This window comes from Macaca fascicularis, chromosome 8 (assembly GCF_037993035.2).
Source record: "Macaca fascicularis isolate 582-1 chromosome 8, T2T-MFA8v1.1".
Lineage (NCBI taxonomy): Eukaryota > Metazoa > Chordata > Mammalia > Primates > Cercopithecidae > Macaca > Macaca fascicularis.
The window spans coordinates 25,733,250-25,755,626 of NC_088382.1; the positions used below are offsets into that span (position 1 = coordinate 25,733,250).

Consider the following 22,377-nt stretch of genomic DNA (forward strand, 5'->3'; position numbering starts at 1 on the left):
ATTTTTTTTTTTTGGTAGAGATGGGGTCACCATGTTACCTGGGCTGGTCTTGAACTCCTGGCCTCGAGTGATCTGCCTGCCTTGGCCTCCCAAAGTGCTGGGATTACAGGCATGAGCCACCGCACCTGGCCCACATCTTTCTTCTAACTTTGCAGGATATGATAGCTGAGCAGCATCTTTACTTACTAAAAGTATTTATTTCCAGAAAGAGAAAATTAAAACTAAGCACTACTTGGCCCAAACCAAACTCTTCTAGAGATCCAGAACACACAGGGGGTGCTCTTTGGGAGGGGTGCTGAGTGTCAGCTGTACCCTGGGGCCCCAGCCTTTGGCTCCCTTCCTCTCTTTTGCAATCCCCCAAGTGTGCCGATGTGTGTGGGATGTCAGAGAACACCTGGTCTCCCTGGCTGGGGACTGTCTGGACTTGTATCGGGAGGGACTTCAGGTTTTCAGCTAGGTTGGATCATTCTGGAAGCTGAGGAACTCAAGGTCTCACAATGAAGCCGAGGAGCAGGCTGGGGGCAGGAGTGCGTTTTCTACTTGGTGCCGCTCAAGGCCATCTGACAGCCTGAGAGGAGTTCGGACACATTTCACCTCCCTGCTTCCAGCGGCCGGGGTGGGTTGCTTCTCTACCTCACTGGTCCGAGAGCTCTCTCCTTCACTGGGGAAAGATGCACGGGGACACTGCCAGAATTCTAGCCTCTCAGATAATGGCTAAGGGACCAAAGGGACACACTGGAGCCTCATTCTGAGGAAAAGAGCCAGACAGAAAAGATCTGAACATCTTTGAATGCTTGATGCCTTTGCCAAAGGCAATTGGACCCCAGTCAACAATGCAAGTATAAACACATGTGCATGGACCGTCAGGGGATCAGGGCAAGCTGGGCCAGGCTGGCGAGGTTAGTGCAGGGAGAACCAAGCCCCAGACACTACCTTTGGCCACTCCCTGCATTCATTCTCCAAGGCTCACGGTGGGAGGAAGGGGTTTTGCTGTTCCCTGCTCTATTGGCAGTGCACAGGTCATGCCCTGGCACAGAGTGGGAACTCAGTATTAAGTGAATGAACAGGCTGAGTTCCCACCCAAACTTATGCTCATGGTGAAGTGAAAAAGGAAACTGGCAGGCAGGACTGGGGCTCTGATCCCAGGGCTGAGGTGCATCTGATCGGAGTCTGAGAAGCCCAGAATCCTCAGCACTCTGGGAAGCCCCCTCCTTCAAGGGATGCTCTGGGTGGAAAGTGGGCTGCCCGTAGGTGTGTTCTAGCAGGATTAATGAGGCTAAGGGCCCTGTCGCCTGGCAGGTGAAAATCCTTCTCCAGTGGCGAGGCTGCATGTGGCCAGACTCTCTTCGCCCTAACTTTGCAGAGCACCCACCTGGCTAGGAACCTTGGAGTGTATGTTCCCTGTGTGCAAGACTCACAGTAACCCTTGTTTCAGGGGGACATGAAGAGCAAAGCTTTGAAGAGCTCTTCCATCTTCCCAGGTTATGCAGGAAGGTGCGGCGGCTTCTTTCTATGCTAAGATGCTCCAGTCACTTTATGGGACCTGGGGAGTGGGAGGGGACTGGGTGGAAGGTGAGGATCGGGACTGGGGGAGCTTTCGTTCCTCCATCTCAGTTCTAATGGTCAGCCCCAGCAGCAACAAGTCATTCTAGCCAAAGCCTTGACAATAATGGAATTTGTGTTAATAACCTGGGCACAGGAGAACAGTGAGGGTAGGGACACAATGCTGTCTTTGTGCCTGACAGTTGGGTGCCCTGAGCCAAAAACCTCCTGAAACTCCCTGAAGATAACATGAGCATTTCTTCCCATGACAGGGGCTCCATGACTTCCAATAACCCAGGCAGCCACAGCTGCTCCCCTCCCTGAAAGTGCCTGGGCAAGAACAACAGAGTGCGTCACTGCTGTCCGAGGGCAGCTGCCAGAGATGCTGAGACAGCCACACAGCCCAGGCCTGTTTCGGGGGCCAGGAGGGGGTGGTGGGTGGGGAACGAGACTGAAGAGGCAGGGTCTTGCTACTTCTACTTTAGTGCCTCTGGGGAGTGGAGGGGTATAGGCCAGGGAAGCAAATAACTACTCCAAGTTGTAGCTCAGCTGTGATTCCTTGTGAGAGATCAAAGGCCTAGCCGACTTTGTTGCATTGGGAAATCTAGCTGCCTGGGACAGGCTGAGTCCCTGACGGTTCATAAAGAGGATCAAATCAACCAGCTTCCTGTGATGTAGTTAATATTAACTGGGGACTTATTTTGTGCCAGACACTGTGTTAGGTGCTTTCAATGTATTACCTTGTGTGAGCCTCAAAGTAACATCCGTGACACAGGTACTGTCATCATCCTCATTTTACAAATGAGAAAACAAAGGCTCCAGAGGTTAAGGAACTTGCCCAAGGTCACAGACAGCATGTGGCAGAGCCAGGATGTGGACCCAGGGCGCCAGCCTCCCAAACCTGGCTTCTTTAACCCTTACCTGACCCCCAGTCTATCAGAGAGCAGGTGCCATAATCAGAGACCACAATTCCATCTCCAGCAAGACAGATGTGAGAAAGGGAAGAGGGACGCCCTGTGTGCATCTGCCCTCACTGCGACTCCTTGCCACTCCTTAGATGAACGGAGCCAGAGATCTTGCCACCAACACACTGGCAAAGCAGCTGATTTGCCTACACTTTCTGTGGAGAACAAAGTTCATTTTGATAAAGATTGGGGTGCTGGGAAGGTTTTTGTTTGTAGTGAGCATTCAGAATAAAAGACCCCTCTTGAAACCACTTCTCTTTCAGATCTGTCATGGATGAAACTCTGGAGACTCAAAGCCACACCTTCCCACTTCCTGCAGCCGGCTAGAGCCCAACATATGCACACCCAGATTCTTTGGACTTCAGCTGAGAGCCTCCACAGATGGTCAGCCTCTGCATGAGAGGTCATCGCTGAGTTGGTCAGCAATCTGCCTCTGCATGAAGCAGAGAGGGCCCCCTCCCCAGCTTTTTTTTTTTTTTTTTTTTTTTTTTTTAACAGACAGGGTCTCAGTCTATTACCTAGAGTGGAGTGCAGTGGTGCAATCAGAGCTCACTGTGGCTTTGAACTCCTGCGCTCAAGCAATCCTCCTGCTTTAGCCTCCCAAGTAGCTGGGACTACAGGCGTGCATTTTTTTTGGAGTTGGGGGTCTCTCTTTGTTGCCCAGGCTGGTCTCAAAATTCTTGAAATGATCCCCCCACCTGGGCCTTCCAAAGTGTTGGGATTACAGGCATAAGCCACTGTACCCTGTGAGGGTGCTTTTAACTTGGGCCTGCTCCTCTCAAGTGATCTTACTATGGATTTGCTAGAGATGGAGCCATTGGTCAGATGTGTGCCAAACTTCTCACCAGACTGAAGCAATCTCTTTCCTATGCTTTTGAGAGCTCTGCCAAGGAGGGGAGAAGCTAGTAAGACAAGAACTATCAGGGGCTGGGATGACAGACGAGGGCCTCTGCCACCAGCACAGCACTGGACTTTCTGTAGCTGTCACATCAGAGAGGCTCTACAGTTGTGGTCTCCCATATTAAAACCAAGAGACCCACTCAGATTTGTGGGTCAGGAGGTTGAAAAGGCTATTTTGCACTGGGATTCCAAAACAATGGGAGGGCCTCACAGCCTAGGCAAGCATCAGGCAATGGAAAGAGTATCGGCCAGGGGCTGACGCCTGAGTTCTAACTCCAGCTTTGCCAGTGTGGGGTTTTCATAACTTGAGAAAGTCGCTGCAACTTTCCACGGGCCTCATTTTCTTCATCAAGAAAAATCAGGAGGTTGGACTAGATGATCTCTACGAGCTTCCAGCTCTAACTTCCTAAGAATCTATGATTCTCTTCCTTTCCCATTCTGGAGATAAGAACATTCTAGGGATAAAAACTGTGGGCTTGGCCGGGCGTGGTGGCTCAAGCCTGTAATCCCAGCACTTTGGGAGGCTGAGACGGGCGGATCACGAGGTCAGGAGATCGAGACCATCCTGGCTAACACAGTGAAACCCCGTCTCTACTAAAAAAATACAAAAAACCAGCCAGACGAGGTGGCAGGCGCCTGTAGTCCCAGCTACTTGGTAGGCTGAGGCAGGAGAATGGCGTGAACCCAGGAGGCGGAGCTTGCAGTGAGCTGAGATCCCGCCACTGCACTCCAGCCTGGGCGACAGAGCGAGACTCCGTCTCAAAAAAAAAAAAAAAAACTGTGGGCTTACAGAGGGGTAGGATTCAACCTTCCCTTCCTGCTGAGTGACTGGGTCATGGCCAAGAATGCATTTGGAAGTTGGGACAAACAGGCTGAGGCCACTGGGAAAAGCTTCCTGGACTTTTCAGCAGCTGAGGTAACAGAAATAAACGCCTGGGCAATATCTTTGGTGGGGGCCTCTGTTTCAGGAACACTTTTAGGAAAAGTGTAGACCGCAAGCCAGTCCCTAGAGGTGGACTGTTCTAAAGCAGTATCTTTGTCTACATTTTTGTAATCCACCTCTTCCACCTGCCCAAGGACGATAAAGAGCCCAGGCTAACCTTTCCTAGGGGAAATGTCCCAGGACAGGAGGCCCCTCTAAGCCCCAGTCTGTGTGAGGTTCTAGATCCGCATAAGCGGGAATAAGGCCCAGGTTGCCGTCTTCCCAGCCCCAAGATGTGTTGATTCAAAGCTTTGGTTCTATGCAAAGGCCATGTGATACAGAACGGAATCTCACAGCACAACAATCGAGTTACTCACTGTTTTGGGCACAATCTGTTTCTTGGGCTGCCCAATCTTAAAAGGAATCCTATAAAAGAAAGAGACAAAGAGGGATATTGTGAGAAGTGGGGAAGGACGCAGCTGAAAGTATCAGTACAGTACAGGCCACTTTCCTCCAGGAGGGTGAGGAAGCCTGGCCATGGCTTGCTACTTGCTACTTGGACCACGTGCCCTGGTGGGCATACAACCATGGCATCTGGGCTTGGTTAGAGAGAGGTCCTCCCATCTACAGTGTCAGACGCAGGTTGTTCTGCCCCAGAACATCTTTGCTACTGATAGTCTGTCATTTAAAGACAATGAAAAGGTGAGGGCAAGGAGTTTGAGGCTGTAGTGAGCTATAATTGCACCACTATACTCTAGCCTAAGCGACAGAGCAAGACCCTATCTCAAAAAAAAAAAAAAAAAAAAAAATCAGTTTGGTATGGCAGCTCATACCTGTAATCCCAGCACTTTGGGAGGCCCAGGTGGAGGACTGCTTGAACCAGGAGTTCAAGACTAGACTGGGCAATATAGCAAGATCCTATCTCAAAACAACCACCACCACCACCACCACCAAAAATCAGCCGGGTGTGGTGGCACATGCCTGTAGTCCCAGTCACTTGAGAGGCTGAAACAGTAGGATCACTTAAGCCCAGGAGTTCGAGGCTGGAATGAATTATGATCATACCACTGCACCCTAGCCTGGGCAACAGAAGGAGACCCTGTCTCTTAAAGAGATAAAGGAAGGGAACAGAGGGAAGAAAGAGGAGGAGGGGAGGGGGAGGAAAGGAAAGGAAAGGAAAGGTGAGAAGGGCAGGAAAGGGGAGACACCCTGTGAATAACAATAAGACCTTGTGTCTTGAGGAGTTGCAAACTCAGAAATTACAGACTCACTGCAGACTCACTATAATAGCTATCCTTGAAATCACGAACCACTATGGTCTATATTAGATCCTTCACTGCTTCTCTATAGAGAGGCAAACTGTGGATCTGCAGATCTTCTTGGGAGGCTGGGGAGAGGTAATAAATAACAGAGGCATTAATGATTGGCCAGGCTGGATTATTTCCCTGGGAAAACTCATAAAATCAAAAAGCTGCTAGCTTGGAAAAGAATCTGAAATCCAGCCCAAGTCTGCCTTGGACTTGCTATGAAGAGCTGCACCTCAGATTCCCTACTTTACAGCATGGCACAGCAGAAGGAGGATCATGGGTCTAGGAGTCTCAACCTGAGCATTAGCCTGGCCTCTGCTTCCACTGAGCAGGCTGCCCTTCGGCAGGTGACAGCTGCACTGGGCACTGGGACTCCATTTCCTGCTCCATAAAATGAATAGATTAAAGTAGGTAATTTAGGAGCTTCCTTGAGGCACTGAGCATTCTATGATTCTCTGATTCCAGGAAGAAAAGCAGCCAGGCTAGAAAGTGCATCCCAGTGGCTATGGAAAGGGTAGGCTCTCAACCCCAGGTAGGAAGTGAGTCAAGAACCCCTGGGATCAGCTCCGGCAGAGGGCTCTCAGCCAGCCATGCTCATCCCTCTCCTTTTGGCTCTTCCATTCAAACCTCCCGCTTCCACAATGCACCAGACCCGCTCCACAAGGCCCAGGACCCACCCTTCCCTCCACAACCCCTTCTCCCTGAGCCTGCTTTCCTTTGGCCCAAACTGACCAACACACTGTTGCTAAACCCAAGAGTGTAATTAACTACCGATAATAACCCCAAGCAGCGATCCAGTGGAGGGGATGGGCCAGCCTGAGTCACAGCGGTTTAAATTTAATTTCTGGAGGACATCCTGTTTATTGTTAACCCAGCCCCATAATTTGGGAGTGTTAACCCTTTAGGGGCTGGCTGATTCGCATCTTCTGTAAACAAATAATTTCTGGCTACATAATAACCAGGGAGGAAAGGTAAGGTCTAGAAATGAAAGGGAAAGACAAAATGAAATTGTTTCCCTTCTCAGACCTAAAGAGGAAAGGTTCACAGGGAGATGGGTCCCTTCCCTGCACCCTGGTTACTTTTCCCATTCTCAGGGATTAGAGCTGACAGACATGATCGTTTTTGGACAGCGAGCAATTGCCCTCAAGGACCATTCTGGAGACAGTGCAAATGAGGTCCTGGTGGCAAGGACCACTCTGGAGACATTGCAAATGAGGTCCTGGTGGCATTGTAAAAAGACAGCCCGTATTCTGTGGGAAGCATGCTGCAGGTGAAAGCGCTCTAGACCTGATATCAGAAAACCTGCCCTCTGCCTCCGACTCATTTTGTGATTTGAACAAATCTCAATCTCTCTGGAGCCCAGTTTCTTTTTTTTTTTTTGAGACGGAGTCTCGCTCTGTCATCCAGGCTGGAGTGCAGTGGCCGGATCTCAGCTCACTGCAAGCTCCGCCTCCCGGGTTTACGCCATTCTCCGGCCTCAGCCTCCCGAGTAGCTGGGACTACAGGCACCCGCCACCTCGCCCGGCTAGTTTTTTGTATTTCTTAATAGAGACGGGGTTTCACCGTGTTAGCCAGGATGGTCTCGATCTCCTGACCTCGTGATCCGCCCGTCTCGGCCTCCCAAAGTGCTGGGATTACAGGCTTGAGCCACCACGCCCGGCCTGGAGCCCAGTTTCTTAAACTATGAAACAAAGGAGTTGGAATCCCTTCAGCTCATCTAAAACTGGAATTCTAAACTGAATCTCCACTCCAAGAATATGGGGAGTAGGATGGGAATTCTAAAGAAGTCTCAGAGTGGTCTTCAAAACGATTCTTGGAGTTTAGTACTGTAGACAAGGGACCAAGAAATCAGAAACGTAGATTCCATTATTTGTGGTGCTACAGCCTCCCTCTAAACCTTAATTTAGTATGATGGTATTTTTAGAACTGTAAGTTACCATAGAAATTTTTTCCCCAGTTCAACCCTCTCCTTTTGTAGATGAGGAAGCAGATCCAGAGAGGTTCAGTGACAAGCCCAGGGTCACTCTGCTGGCTCACAAGAGAATCAGGAAGAAGCAACCAGGACCCCTGCTGTCCAGCCCAGTTTTCTCTCTGCTACCCACAGTTCAATACTCTTTTCATATGAATTTGTTATAAGTATGTAATGAAAATACCTAGTCTTAAAGTCCTGTGGAATTCCAAGGGGCTCATTGTTCTTAAGGGTCTGGAAATGAACGGGAGGAAGTTTGTGCTGAACTGGGTGCTCTGGCACAATAAGGGGTTATGGACACCAAGCAGACGGAACAGGTCTATCCTTGTATTTTCACCACAGTTACTGACGATCACAGAGACCTATCATACTGTTCTAATTATTTTTCAACTCACCTGCTCAAAAGCCCTATGAGAACACCTTAAAAAAATCCTTCACATTGAAAAAGTTTTAGATTTAAAGAAAAAATGTGAAGGAAGTACGTAATTCCTATGTCGCCCACCCTCAGTTTCCCTTTTTATTAACATCCGATATTGGTGTGGTACATTGATCACAATCAGTGAACCAACAGAAACAGGGTCAAGACTATCCTTTCTTTAGACCTCCTCAGTTTTCTCCACGTCGTTTCTCAGTTCCAGCATCCCACCCAGGTCACCACGTCACGTTCAGTCGCTATGTGCCCCGAGGCTCTGCTTGGCTGTGACAGTTTCTAAATCTCTCCCTGCTTTTGAGGACCATGTCAGTTTTAAGAAGTGCTGGTCAGGTATTTATAGAATGCCAACTTGGATTTGTCTGATGCTTTTCTCCTGACTAGACTGGAGTTACGGCTTTCGGGGTAGAAGATCACAGAGCGGAAGAGTCATCCTCACTACAACATGCCCAGGGTCCACGATGTCAACATGCCTTACCCTGCTGATGCGAACCTTGATCACCAGGCTGATCAGGGTCATCTTTCCCAGCCTCCTACTGTGAAGTTACTCCCCCTTTTCCCTTTCCCTACTGCACTCCTTGGGAGGAAGGCATCATGCAGAGTCCTATTTCTTACTTATTCAACCATTCAATATCAGTATGGACTCATAGATCTTTATCTTACATTTTGGGTTATAATCCAATACATTATTTTGATGCTCAAACTGTTCCAGCTTTCACCACTGGCAGCTCTTTCAGTTGGCCTGTGTCCCTTTGACATATCCACATCAACATATGTATGTATGTATGTATGTATGTATGTACGTGTGTGTGTTTAGTATTTCCTTACTTTCTGGCACTACAACATGTACCAAGTGCATCTTGTACATTTCCTGCCTCAGCCCTAGAATCAGTGGAGGAACTTACATTAGTATTCAACGGGCTTCTGTAATATGGTCTCAACTTTACTTTTAATTTCTTTCCTATTCACTCAGTACAACTGCCATGATTCAGCCAAGTGGTTGTTCATTAATCCCCCAAATCTAGACTCCTTATAATTTCCTGTCTCAAACTGGGACATTTTGGAGTACACATCATCAGAACAACTTGGACTGCCCAGGGCAAGCAGGACAAATGGCTACCCCACCTATATGGAATGCTTTCTCTGCTCCCAGGAAAACTTCTTGCCTTCTTCTAAATGTCTAAGACTTATTTGGCATTTAAAAAATTCTACCCTTCACAGTTAATTACAGTTCATCTCCTCAAAAAGTATTCACATGAGAAACAGTAACTTTAAAACAATTATTATAGAAAAACATGCTCATTGCAGAAAACTTGAGAAATAAAAGGGGATGGGGTGGGTGGGGGGGATAAGGGAGGAAAAGAAGAGGGAGAAAAACCCAGCCATGATTTCAGATCTAAAATATGGCCAAGATTAATGTTTTAGTGTTGTTATTTATATTTTTTAAATTTACAGAAAGAAAAACCGAAGCAAATATGCCAAATGTTGGTAGTGGCTAATTCTGGGTGGTGAGAATATGATTACTGTTTTCTTCTTTGCACTTTCCACATTTTTTTTCAAATAAACCAAAAAAACCCTGTTTTTTTTCTTGACTACAAAAATAGCACCTGATCAGTGTTAAAAACTTGGAAGACACAGAAAAACGCAAAGGAAAAAATGCACGCACACACTCACGCACACACAACCCCAAAGGAAAACATTAACAGTAATACCCTGAATCACAGTGTGTACATATGTGTGCATGTGTATATGTAAATATTTATGTAAGTTTTAAATTAAAAAGTGAAAGAAATATATATCACGAATGGTTTTACGAGAATATATTATTTTCAGTCTCCTGATTTTTAAGAGCTACAGAAGTAAAATGCGTGGTTCAGTTACACAATGGAAGTGTACCGCTTGTTTTATTTCTGTAACCTCATCACTTACTGCTGGTCATTTCAACTGTTTCAAATTTTTCTTCTGTTATGAACAAAAACTCTAATAGCTAAATCTTGGTGTGCACCAAGAATCATGCACCAAGAGTCATACAGGATCAATTCGGTATATAACAAACTGCCCTAGAGACAGATTGAAACATTTAACGTTTTTGAAAAGATTGAAACAGTTTACATTTTACTAACCACCCTTTGGTTTGTATATCAGGACTTTTTTCCCCGGATCAGTGTTTGCCTTTCACTTCTGTACATGTTTGTGTTTAAGGTACATAAGTTTTTGATGAGTATGAAATCAAATCTATTAAATCTGCCTTTTCTTTTGTGATTTCTTCTTCTGGTATCAAAATGAGGATGACCTGCTTCCTCCACTCCATCAACTTGCAACTATTCATCTGTATTTACTGACTTTTATGGCTTCCTTTTGTTAATCTAAACTATTTATTAGTATCAAAGTTATAGGGTGAATAGTCTAATAAGGCAACAAGATTTCTTAAGGAAAACCTTAGCTCCCAGGACTCCCTAATCTCATTTGCCAGAAACAACCACTTTCAACTCAGCTGAGTTTCTAGTACTTACCTTTGCACATCTAAAGATAAATGCTTATATTGCTGCCTCTAGATTGTTAGGATTTTAGGCGCTAAAAAGCTACTTTAGCTATTGACTTTTTACTTTGGAAGATGAGGATTTAATTAAAATATTTTTGGGTACCCATCCCTACTTCATGAAGCCACACTTGCAGCTCTTCTTCTCAATATAGTTACAGTATAACTTGGTTAGCTCAATATTAAGTCAACTATTAGGAGGATATTGTGATTTTTCTTCCATCCTGCCCTTGGGAGCCAGCAGATTGTTCAGCCTCAGTCAAAGCTTTAGGGCACTGCAGTTGCAGCTGATGTACTGAGTCACAAACTCATGAGCGTTTCCAAGTCAAAGCTCGAGCTACACCACTCCCAAATTCCTGACCAACAGAAACTATTTATTGTTGTTTCCAGCCACTAAGTTGTGGGATAATGTGTCATGCAGCAGTAATACATAACAACATGCATACTTTTTTTTTTACTTTCCCTAAAATTGATAATTGTCACTTTTCTTTCATTTGCTTAATTGTCTACGTACTTATCCCCAATTCAATCTGTGGTCTAACTCTGGTTTCAACACATTCATCATATCAGGCGTTCTCTACCCTGTATCTTCTGGAGAGTCTGCTCTGCAACTGCTGCCTCGCTCCAGCCTGGACTGGCTGCCTGCTCCCCAGCCGTGAGGCTCTCAGCCCCAGTTCTCCCTTCACCAACCTTTCTGGGATTCCTTTGACTTCTCTCTCATGATTTTTCCCTGGTCCTCCTCTTTCTTGGTTTACCCCTTATTTTGGTGGGAACAAAGTATGTGTGGGAGGTCATTTTTGAGACTTTGCACATCCGAAAACCTTTTCCTTCTACCTGCAGGCTAGTTTGACTGGGCATAGAATTGAAGGCTGGACATAATTTCTGACAGAATTTCAAAGGCATTGCTCCCATCTTCTAACGTCCCACTACTGCTGCTGTGGGAAAGTCTGAAGCCATTCTGAGTCCCATCCTCTGTAGATAACTCACTTTTTATTTTCTTATACAATCTTATAGGAATCTATGTTGGCCATGGTGTTGTATAATTTTACAATGATGTGGGTCTATTTTCATCCACTGTGCTAGGTACTCACAGGACTGTTTCAATTTGGCAATTTATAATCTTCAGTTCTGGGATTTAAAAATTTTGTTGTTGATTTCTTCTGTTTTCTGTTTCCTACTTCTGAAACTTACAATTTCGATGCTGACCCTCCTTGGCTGGTCCTCTAATTTCTGTTTCTCAATTTTATCTTCTAATGCTTCTAGGAAGGTTTTTGTTTTTTGTTTTTTTTTCATTTCTGCTATCAGATTTTTAATTTCTAAAAGCTCTTTTAAATTTTCCGGATGTCCTTTTAAAATGGTATCTTGTTTTTATTTCATGGATGCCTTATCTCTCTGAGGATCTTAACAGCTTTAATTAAAAAGTTTCTTCTTCCCTTTATAGTTTCAGTTTTCCTCCAAGTTGCTTTTTTTCTTTTTGTTGAGTCTTTATGTTTCATACTAAGTGCTTTCCTTGGATGTGTAGTAATTCTTGGTTGCCTACTCTCATATATGACTGGGAGACAAAAAGAGTTGACAAGAAGCTCTGAGTACAAGAACCATGTTTAACTACTGGGTAGGGCAATCTGCAATCTGGCTGCACAGTTTTGTGGGGAACTCCCTGATGTCACTATCTTTCTAGTCTTTTCTCTTGGGCGGGTAAAATTCCTTAGAGAAGATTCTTCCAATCTCCTGCCATTCTGGGAACTTGGCAATGGAAAAGCTTGTGTGTGCATGTATGTGTGCACATGTGTGCCTGTGTGGTGGGGAGGGGAAGGGGTGTGCCTTGGCACTCTGAGGGCGGGCATTCATTTCATCCTCCTGACTTCACTAGGGCAGTCCCACCCTCAGCTGTGCTGGCTGCCCTCTCAGAGGTGGGTTTGAAGTTTATACAATTTTGTATGCCCCATTTAAAGAAAATTACAAATATACAAATAGGCATGAAAGTGAATATTTAGGCAGAGAAAAGAGCATAACAAATGCCAAGTTTTAGCTAATAAATGACACAAACATCAGAAAAGAATGTAGTATTTTTATGAATCATCTGCCTAACACACCTCTGTCTTTGTCTCCCTACATTTCTGGGCTGCTTAGTGTTTGGTTGCCTCTTCACGTGACACAGAGTTGGTAGCATCACTTTCTTAGAGTAAAAAAGATAATTCCCTCTTTCCTCTGGTATGGTTGTTGGAAATTTGTTTTCTACTACTGATGGTTTAGAAAAGCCTTTTTCAGCTTACTGGTAATATTTAAATTTTAGGATTATTGTAAAATTTAGAAAAATCTCATGTTTCCTCTGCAAATAAACTAAGATGTCAGGGCACATTTCAAGGTTTCTTGTAGAGTGACTAATCTTTTTTTTTTTTTTTTTTCCCAGCCCAGAGGTCTTTTATTTTTTTTTTTTTAAACACCTATTATGCCATGAATTCATAGGGAATAGGTTCCAGCAGCTCAGGCTCCTTCCCATTGGTTCTCACAAAGTGTGCTTCTCTGGGTGGAGCAGGCTGGCGCTTCAGTTGAACCCAGGTACCTTTCTCTTTGGCTTCTTTCTTTTTCTGATCATTTTCCTTCATGCGTTTCAGGAAGCTATCTCGGCTCTTAGAATGCTTAATGTGCTCAATACGTACATTAATTCTCTTGGCAAGAATCTTGCCCTTAACTTGTTTGTTTACAACAATGCCAACAGCATGCTGGGTAATGTTGTAGACTCTCCTAGTTTTGCCATGGTAACACTTGTGGGGCATTCCTTTTTGAACAGTACCCATTCCCTTGATGTCTACGATATCACCTTACTTATAGATTCGCATATACGTGGCCAAAGGAACAACTCCATGTTTTCTAAAAGGCCTAGAGAACATATATTGGGTGCCTCTCCTCTTTCCCTTTGTGTTCGTCGTTTTGGCAAATTACTGGAAGATGGCCGTGACTAATCTTAAATGTTCTTTGAATTAATGACAGTGACCAGTTTGTCATTAATGTCTTTGTAGGACAGCATATTTTGAATTTTGTTATCTTCATTATGTCTTTCATGTTAAATCTGCTAGAAGTTTAAATATTTTATCAATGTGTTCCTCTGATTTGCTCCTCCTTTTCATTAACTGAGTTATCTAACAATCATCACTCTTATTTAAAATGGATCTCGTTCTCTTAATGGATTACTCATTTTTGGTACAATTGGAAAATGTTTTGTTATGCTTTGATTTCAGAATGATTTCTATATATTTAAGCACTCACCTTATCATTTTTGTTTTCCATTATTTTTAAATCCAATTTTCTCTTTAATTAATTAAATTTAAAATTGACCACAAAAGGTAACCTTTACCCATTTCCAACTCAGGAGTCTGTGATTTCTTGTTTTATTAACAATTTCCAAAGATGTCTTTACAAAGTACAGTTAAAACAGTATACTCCCAATTCACCCTTCCCTAGTTCTATCCCCCAAAAAAGCCTAGGCTACTCCAGGACTGCCTGACATGAGGGGTAGTATGAAGAAGTAAAAGCAGGAATGAAGACAGAGGTTTGCCAAACTCATTGCAATATAAATACTTTATATTTCAGTTTACCACAACATAGGTATGCCTAGGGTTCCTTCTAGGGTCTTGGAAAAAGTCCATTTAAGTTGGGGCCCTGAGGCTTAACCTTTACAACTTTTACACCTTAAATCCACCTTTGTGTCCCCTGGTACAGAATTCTTTGGAGGTGGGGGTTGGGGTGGAGGACTCTTCATTCTTCTGCTAGGGTGGGGTGGGAACAGTCTCCCAGTGATAAGGAGTTAGGGAGATGTTAGGGCTATAAACTATTCATAGTTTTCAACCAATCACCCTGATCAGTCCTTGGCTTCACCCAACTTCTAGAGGTACTTAGTACCAACTCCCAAACCTTTGAGAATTCTGTAAGGTGGGATAACTCTTGGTTTTCTCAAATGCCAGTTTGGGATTTGACTTTCTTGGAACTAAGTCAGTTACCTCATGTAACTGCACTCTAATTCCCGAATTTCGTTGTTGATGTCTCTTCTATTCTCCCTGAACTATGGATTTATGCCTTAAAAAAATTGCTTTACTGTGCTTTTTGTAGGATTTGTGAGGGAGATAAATTAGATGTATGTATTCAATCTGTCGTCTTTACTCAGAATCTGGTTTATTTTTAAATAACATACCATAACATTCACCCTTTTAAAGTGTACAATTTGGGGTTTTTAGTATATTCCCAGAATCGTGCAAAAATCACTGCTATCTAATTTCAGAACATTTTCATCACACCAAAAAGAAACCCCACACCTATTAGCAAGCAACTCCCCTCCCCCAGCTCTGGCAACCATTACTCTGCTTTGTCTCTATGGATTTGCCTTTTCTGGACAATGCACAGAAATAGAATTATATTTCTATGTGGCCTTTTGTGTCGGCCTCCTTCACTTAGCAAAATGTTTTTGAAGGTCATCCATGTTGTAGCATATATCAGTACTCCATCCTTTTATTTTTTTAATCACTGAATACTAGTTCAGGGTATGGATTTACATTTTGTTTATCCACTTATTTGATGGACAGTTGGGTTGTTTCCCTTTTTGGGTATTAATGAATGCTGTGACAAACATTTATGTTCAAGATTTTGTGTGGATATGTTTTTCTCTTGGGCATATATCTAGGAGCAAAACTGCTGGGTCATATGGTCACGCTATGTTTAACCTTTTAAGGATGTGCCAGACTGTTTTCCAAAGTAATTGTATCATTTTACATTCCCACCAGTGGTATATAAGGGTTCCAATTTCTCCACATCCTGGCCAACACTTACTGTCTTTTTCATTTCAGCCATCCCAGTGGGTATCAGGTAGTGCTTCTGATGTGCATTTCTCTAATGACTAATGACGTTGAGCATATTTTCATGTGTTCATTTGTATATCTTTGGAGAAATATCTATTTAAATCCTTTGCTCATTCTAAAACTGTTTTATTATTATTGTTCTAAGAGTTCTTTGTATATTCTGGGTATTAGGCAGTAATCAGAAATATTTTCTCTCATCCATGGGCTGGGTTTCCACTTTCTTAATGGTGTCCTTTGAAGCACAAAGTTTTACATTTTGATGAAGTCCAATTTACCTGTTTTTTCTTTTGTCGCTCATGCTTTTGGTGTCATATGTAAGAATCCTTTGACAAATCCAAGGTCATGAAGATTTACTCCTGTCTTTTCTTCTAAGACTTTTATAGTTTAGCTCTTACATTTAGGTCTTTGATCCATTTTGAGTTAATTTTTAAATATGGTGTGAGGCAGGGGTCCAACTTCATTCCTTGGCAAGAGGCTATCCATTTGTCCCAGCACGGTTTGTTGAAGATTATTCTTTTTCCACTGAACTGTTCTGGCATCCTTGTTACAAATCAATTGTCCATATACATAAGGGTTTATTTCTAGACTCTCAATTCTATTCCATTCATCGACATGTCTATCTCGATGACAGCACCACACAACCTTCATTACTGTAGCTTTGTAGTATTAAGACTGGGGAGTGTGAGTTCTCCAGCTTTGTTCTGTGTCAATATCATTTTGACTATTCTGTGTCCCTTGCATTTCCACGTGAATTTTAGTGGTTTATTTTTTATATTTAAATCTTTGCTGTATTTAGAGTTTGAGTATATGACTAGTTAGGTGTTTTAACATAGTTTTAAAAAATTCCATCTTTGAAAAATTATTTTATCAACATTAAATGCATCTACTATTCCATATCACAGAGTAATCTACCTTTTTGCCAATAACAGATTTATTAAGATGTATCAAAGTTCCTGATACTTAGCAAAGCAAATCCCTTATCATTAAATTTTCTTTTTTCAGGTAATTTCTTGGCTGTTTTAATTATTCAAGATAAATTTCACTAGCTGTATGCTCTCACCCCCACACCTAAAAACCTCTGATAAGGATATTACCAGAAGTGCAATATATTTATAGATTAACTTTTGAAGATCCTATTTTTGGTTTGCTCATTCAGGGCCATATTTCTTTTCATTCATCCAAGCCTTTTTATCTCTCTTGGTCTTAAGGTTTTCTTTTCATATCCATCCTCTACATATATTTTGTTAAATATTAAGATCCCAAAGTAACACATGTGAAGTTTTAGCTCTATACATGTCTTAGGTTCATTCCATGGAATTTTATATTTTTGGTTATACTGTAAATGGGATTCTCTTTTTCAATTTATCTTCCTGGCACATTTACTCTGTAACCAGTCACCATACCTACATACTTAATTTATATAGCCTAAGAAATTCAATTGAAAAAGAAGAAAAATAACTAATTAGGCTTTCTAGGTAGACACTCTTACAGTATGAAAATATGATAAAATTCATCTTTTTCCCCAATATTTATACCCGTTTCTTGCCTTATGTTATTGTATTAGCTTGAAGTTATAGAAAAATGTTTCTGACTTTGGTAAAAATGCTTTACATCTGATTCCTCACTATCAAATATGAAGGCAGCTCTTCTTGATTTCAGCCAGGAAGGTTCCTAATAGTAAGAAAATATCTTTCTGTTCCTAGTTTACTAAAAGTTACAAAGATTAGGTTTTTGAATTCCACCAATGCCTTTTACCACGCATTTAGATGACCAGTTTGTTCTCCTATGACCTATTATTGTGTTGAACTGTGTAAACATATTTCCTAATATTGAGCCATCCTTTCATTACTTAAGTAAACTCTGCATGGTAAAGGGTACAGGCTAATTAACTCTGATGTGTGAATGTCCTGCTTTCAGATTATGACACATAGCACCTCAAGGGCAAGGACTGTATGTCATGCTTCTTGGCAACCCCTGTTAAGTACTGTACTAGGCACAGTGCTATTTTCAACTTTTCATTGAATGAGGAAACATTTGTTAAGGGCCACCTTTGTTCCAAATACTATGCTAGGTTCTAGGGATATCAGGACGAACGAGGCAGATTCCTTCTATGATCTCATGCAGCTTATAGTCTAGTTCTGAGCACATAGTAAGCACTGGATGAATAATTAAATGACTAAAATAAGCGCATTGCCCAAGGGGCCTGGAAAATAACATGCTCTGATTTAAGGTTCCTGAAGAAAGCTACGCTTAGGTAATGCTACATAAAGAACAAAGAAAGGTAGTATCATTGTCTTTGGGCGCCCAATCCTTACGTAACCAAAAAACAAAACAAAACACAAACAAAAAACCCCCAAAACCAAAAACTAAAAAGAATACCCACCAGTGCTGGAGTCCAGCAACAGTACATTCAGTGGAGACCAAGAAAATGGAGTGGGCCCTTGGCCTTGAGAGCAAAGCCTGACGAAGTTATTGGAGTACGACGCGTCAAAGGAAAATACTTTACAGAGCCTAAGAGGATATATGAAAGGAGAAGAGCCTCCTGGGTTTATTCCGAGGCTGCCAAATGGCAGATGTGAGCCCACTCTGCCAGATAAGTGGGCAAAAAACTGGGCAGGTGCCCTGATGGAAGGATCAGATTCTCCCTGCACTGAAACGGAGCATTCCTGCAGAAAGCGGTGAAAGGTGGCAAGGAAGGGAGAAAGGAAAGGCAACACAACTGCACTTCAGCAGACTCTTATGCCTCTTCTCCCCTTGAGTTCCCATTTCATCCCCGTGGCTCTCCCACTGCAGGCACGGGGGACTTCCATAGGAGAAGCAGCTGCTTTGGAGGGCATGGGGCAAGAGCGATAGTGCCACAGCCTGAGAGCAGTGGCCTTGGTACTGCCAGGTCACAGCAGCCCGGGGTTGGCAGTGCCCCAGGGCAGGAGGCCCAACTGGGCTTCGGGACTCTCCTCCCTCCTCCTCACACTTGCCTCAGTGCTCCCCTTGGAATCAGGGATGTGAGCAGAGAGCCAGAGTGAAGACAGGGCTTGCTCCCCAGGGCGTCTCTGAGTTCTGGAAGAAATTAAGAGGGTTCTGAGCTCTCTGCCTCTGGAGTAGGAGTCCTAGCTTGATTCTGCTTCCCATTCCATAAATATGAGCACCAGAGGGCAGGAGAAGAGATATTTTAGTCTCAGCAACAAAATGGAGAAAACATTTCTTTCAACCCTCCTCTTCTCCAACCCCCAACTGCCCCACCTCAAAAAAGAAAAAAAGTTCTGTGTGTACGGAGGGCAAAGGGGGGGAAGATTCTATTTTCTTTCATAATAAAGAAAAAGTCAACAGGATGTTCTCCAAAGCTACAAATATACTTTTTCAAACAGTAAATATCTCTATTAGCAGCATGATGCCAGTTGGCTAATTCTGTCTGTCTCAGTAAAACCTTTCCAAAAAAGCCCCTGCTCTTGTGTAATGTCTATTTACAAAAACAGCTCTTTTGCATTTTCAATTTGCTAGGTTTCTCCATCTTTTGTTTCCTCACCGGCTCTGCAGAGGCAGAGATAAAACGCAGGCCCAGATGGCAGTTGGGTGGGGATCCCCTGGTCACCCCAGCAGAGCTCTTGTCCCTGCTTTCTTTGGAGTGTCCCACTTTCATGACAAAGAGTGGAAAGAGGCTGAACCCTAAACCTGCTTCCTGGGTCTTTGCTTGGCCTCCAGAATCCTACTAAATGTGAATAAGCCTAGGCCTGGCTTGGGGGTGGAAAGAACCCTGGAGTGATTCAGTCTGCCCCACCCCGTATCTTTCTGCTATCTCTAGCTGGGCAAGAGACCCACAGTTTTGGGGGCGAGGGAGGTAAGGGAGGTGAGAATGGAGGGAGGGCTGAGCAAAGAGTAGGCGGTGGTGGTTGATAGTGGCTGAAATCCTGGCTCCCCGGGGAGTGGTCTGGGCCTGAGTCACTGTCTCGGCAAGAGCAGGAAGGTGGGCGAGAGGCAGCAGCTCCAGCAGGCTGGAAGGACAAGCCCCTCCCCCCCGGCCTTCTGTTACTCTATCCTTGGGTTGCTGCCTGCTCTGGCCTGAGGCCCCACAAGGCCACCACCACCTTAATGGTGGGAGAGAAACAACAGAGGGCCAGAGCCGGGGCAGGGCTTATCGAGAGCCATCTAGGTCCGGCAGAACAGCTGCTGGTTGGATGCCATCCTCTCTGTCTGATGGGCCAGCTGGCCACAATGCCAAAGGCCAAGGAAAGTTCAGCCTGAGCAAGGCGGAGACCCTAGCAGAGAGGGACATGAACTGAGCTGGAAATCCGTCCTTTCCCCAGTGCCTATGACCACAGCCTCCAGCCCCACCTCAGTCCTTTCTCTAAATTAGCTTGATCCAAAACCAGCACACACAGAACTTGACCCCGACCTGCCATCAGTCCGAGGAGGTATGTGTGTGTTTAAAAATAAAAGGGATGACTGTGACTTGGCGGTTTGTGACTTGGACCAGAACAGTCTTCCAGCTTAGCTGTGATCCCTTCTTCCCCACTGCTCCACAGGCTGACCTCTGAAAAGTAAAGACAGGATGAAGCACCCAACGTTAAGTCGCACGAGAGCTGGGAGATCATCTCAACAAAGCAACCATTTATTGAGCATCTACTATTGCCGGACTCTGCAGAGGCACTGCTGATACATCAGTTTATTTGAAGTGTCCACTCCTGCACTTCATGGGGGAGAGAGCGCATGAGATCAGGGGATGAGCGCATGAGATCAGGGGATGGACCCTGAAGCCAGACAGCTGGGGTTCAAATCCTCACTCTGTCTATTACCAGCTGTGAGACTTTGGGCAAGTGACCTTACCTCCCTGTGTCTCCGTCTCTTTATCTATAAAATAGGATGGATAATAATTTACTCATCCTCTAGGGTCGCTATGAAGGTGAAACGAGTTTAATGCTTAAAACAGATCTTGACACGCCGTAAGCAGTCTGTTTTATTGTAGAGAAAGTGGTTGTGATATTTTGAAGACGATGACCAACCAGGTCCAGAAGGGGTGACTTGTAAGAAGTTACAGAGATAAGTATATTCACCCCCGCCAAGAATGGTTAGGAAACCTGAAATTATTTGTTTGTTTTGGGGGCAAGCAGCTGACCCATACCATGATGCACCACCACCAGGCCCAAGTGATAAGTTTGCCTAAATTTGAGTGGCGACTTCCCCCTAAATAGTGAAAGGATTTTGACAAAAGTGTGGAGGCTGATGGAGCACCTAAGAGAGGAAGGCAGGCAACTCAAGGAGGCAGTTTGGATTTTCTTTGCAGCCCCTTAAGAAGATCCTAATATCTGACAGACAAGTAATCACCTATTCTCATTCTAATCTGTAACATAAGAAGGGGTAGAACATGGGTTTGCATTTGGAGGTGAAAGGCTTGTCCTGCGGACTCCACAAACTGAGAGAACCTCCACTGGTCTAATCTCCATTCCGATGGGCTGACAGTGGCTTAGACTCTGACAGCACTACACCGTCTGTTTAGCTTCTGAGGTACCATCTTTAATCTCATTTCGCTCCTGTCTCCTACCAATCAGCAATTACAAAGAGCTCTCACACTACCTTTTTCCTCTTCTCTGCTGAAAGTTTGGCCCCTAAAAAGCAAGAGGTAGAAGGAAGACGGCTGGATGGAGACTGACTTCTAGGCTCCCTCCCTAGATCGTCCCCACCCTGGGATTGGGGGTTGGGGGAGCGCAGGCAAACATTCTCTTGCTATAGAAAGTGAGGTCTGCCCCAGCAATGATTTAAAAATTAAATAAATATGAAATATTGTAAATACACACAAAAAATACAGAGAATATAGAATAAATACTTATGTGTCCACCACCTGGCTTTGTCAAATTCTAACGAAGCCCTCTTGCTTTAGATATTATTATTTAAGCAACAAAACAGTACAGACACTGTTGAAGCTCCCTGAGTATCAGGCCCTGAGATTGTATTTCTTTTTTTTTTACTTAGTTTTTTTGAGACAGGGTCTCTGTACCCAGGCTGAGGTGCAGTGGCGTGATCATAGCTTGCTGCAACCTTGAATTCCCGGGCTCTAGCAGTCCACCTGCCTCAGCCTGCCAAGGGGTTGGGATTACAGGCTTGCACCACCACCCCTGGCTAATTTTAAATTTTTTTTGTAGAGAGGCTCACTACACTGCCCAGGTTAGTCTCCAACTGCTGGACTCAAGCAATCCTCCTGCCTTGGCCTCCCAAAGTGCTGGGATTATAGGTGTGAGCCACCTCGACTGGCCCCTGAGATTCCATTTCCTTCTCTCCTTCCTTGTTATCCTAGAGTAACCACTATTCTGAATTTAGTACTATTCCCATACTTTTACTGTGTAAGCTTAAGTCCATATGCAAAACACAGTATTGCCTTATAGGTCTAATATTTATATAAATAGTGCAATGTTGAATGTATCATTCTTTTTTTTTTTTTTTTTTGAGATGGAGTCTCGCTCTATCACCCAGGCTGGAGCGCAGCGGCATGATCTTGGCTCACTGAAACCTCCGCCTACTGGGCTCAAGTGATTCTCCTGCCTCAGCCTCCCTAGTAGCTGGAATTACAGGCGTGCACCACCATGACTGGCTAATCTTTGTATTTTTAGTAGAGATGGGGTTTCACCATGTTGGTCAGGCTGGTCTTGAACTCCTGACCTCAAGTGATCTGCCTGCTTTGGCCTCCCAAAGTGTTGGGATTACAGGCGTCAGCCACCGTGACCGGCCTGCAATGTTGAGTGTATCATTCTTATTTATTTGAATGTATCATTCTGAAGCTAGCTTTTTACATTCAGCATTAGATTCTTGAGATTTGCCCGCATTGGTACACAAAGCTCTATTTTACCCATTTTAACTACTACATTTTTTTTGTTGCCCATAATATTTCATCACATAAAGACATCACAATTTATTTCCCCATTCTCCAGAGGCTGGGCATCTGGACATGACGATGCCCCTCACAC

General features: G+C 44.0%; 1 protein-coding gene and 1 pseudogene across 2 annotated transcripts in view; both read right to left on the minus strand.

Moving 5' to 3' along the window:
* Positions 1-22,377, minus strand: part of BIN3 (bridging integrator 3) — a 49,013-nt gene that overhangs the window by 19,679 nt on the left and 6,957 nt on the right. The window contains exon 2 of one of the 2 annotated variants that reach the window (XM_005562820.4): positions 4,707-4,755. The exons of the other annotated variant lie outside the window; for it this stretch is intronic. Coding sequence (XP_005562877.1) covers positions 4,707-4,755 — 49 coding nt within the window. The remainder of the gene's footprint in view (positions 1-4,706; positions 4,756-22,377) is intronic. 2 annotated transcript variants of the gene reach the window in all.
* On the minus strand, positions 12,995-13,513 carry LOC107130528 (large ribosomal subunit protein eL21-like; annotated as a pseudogene).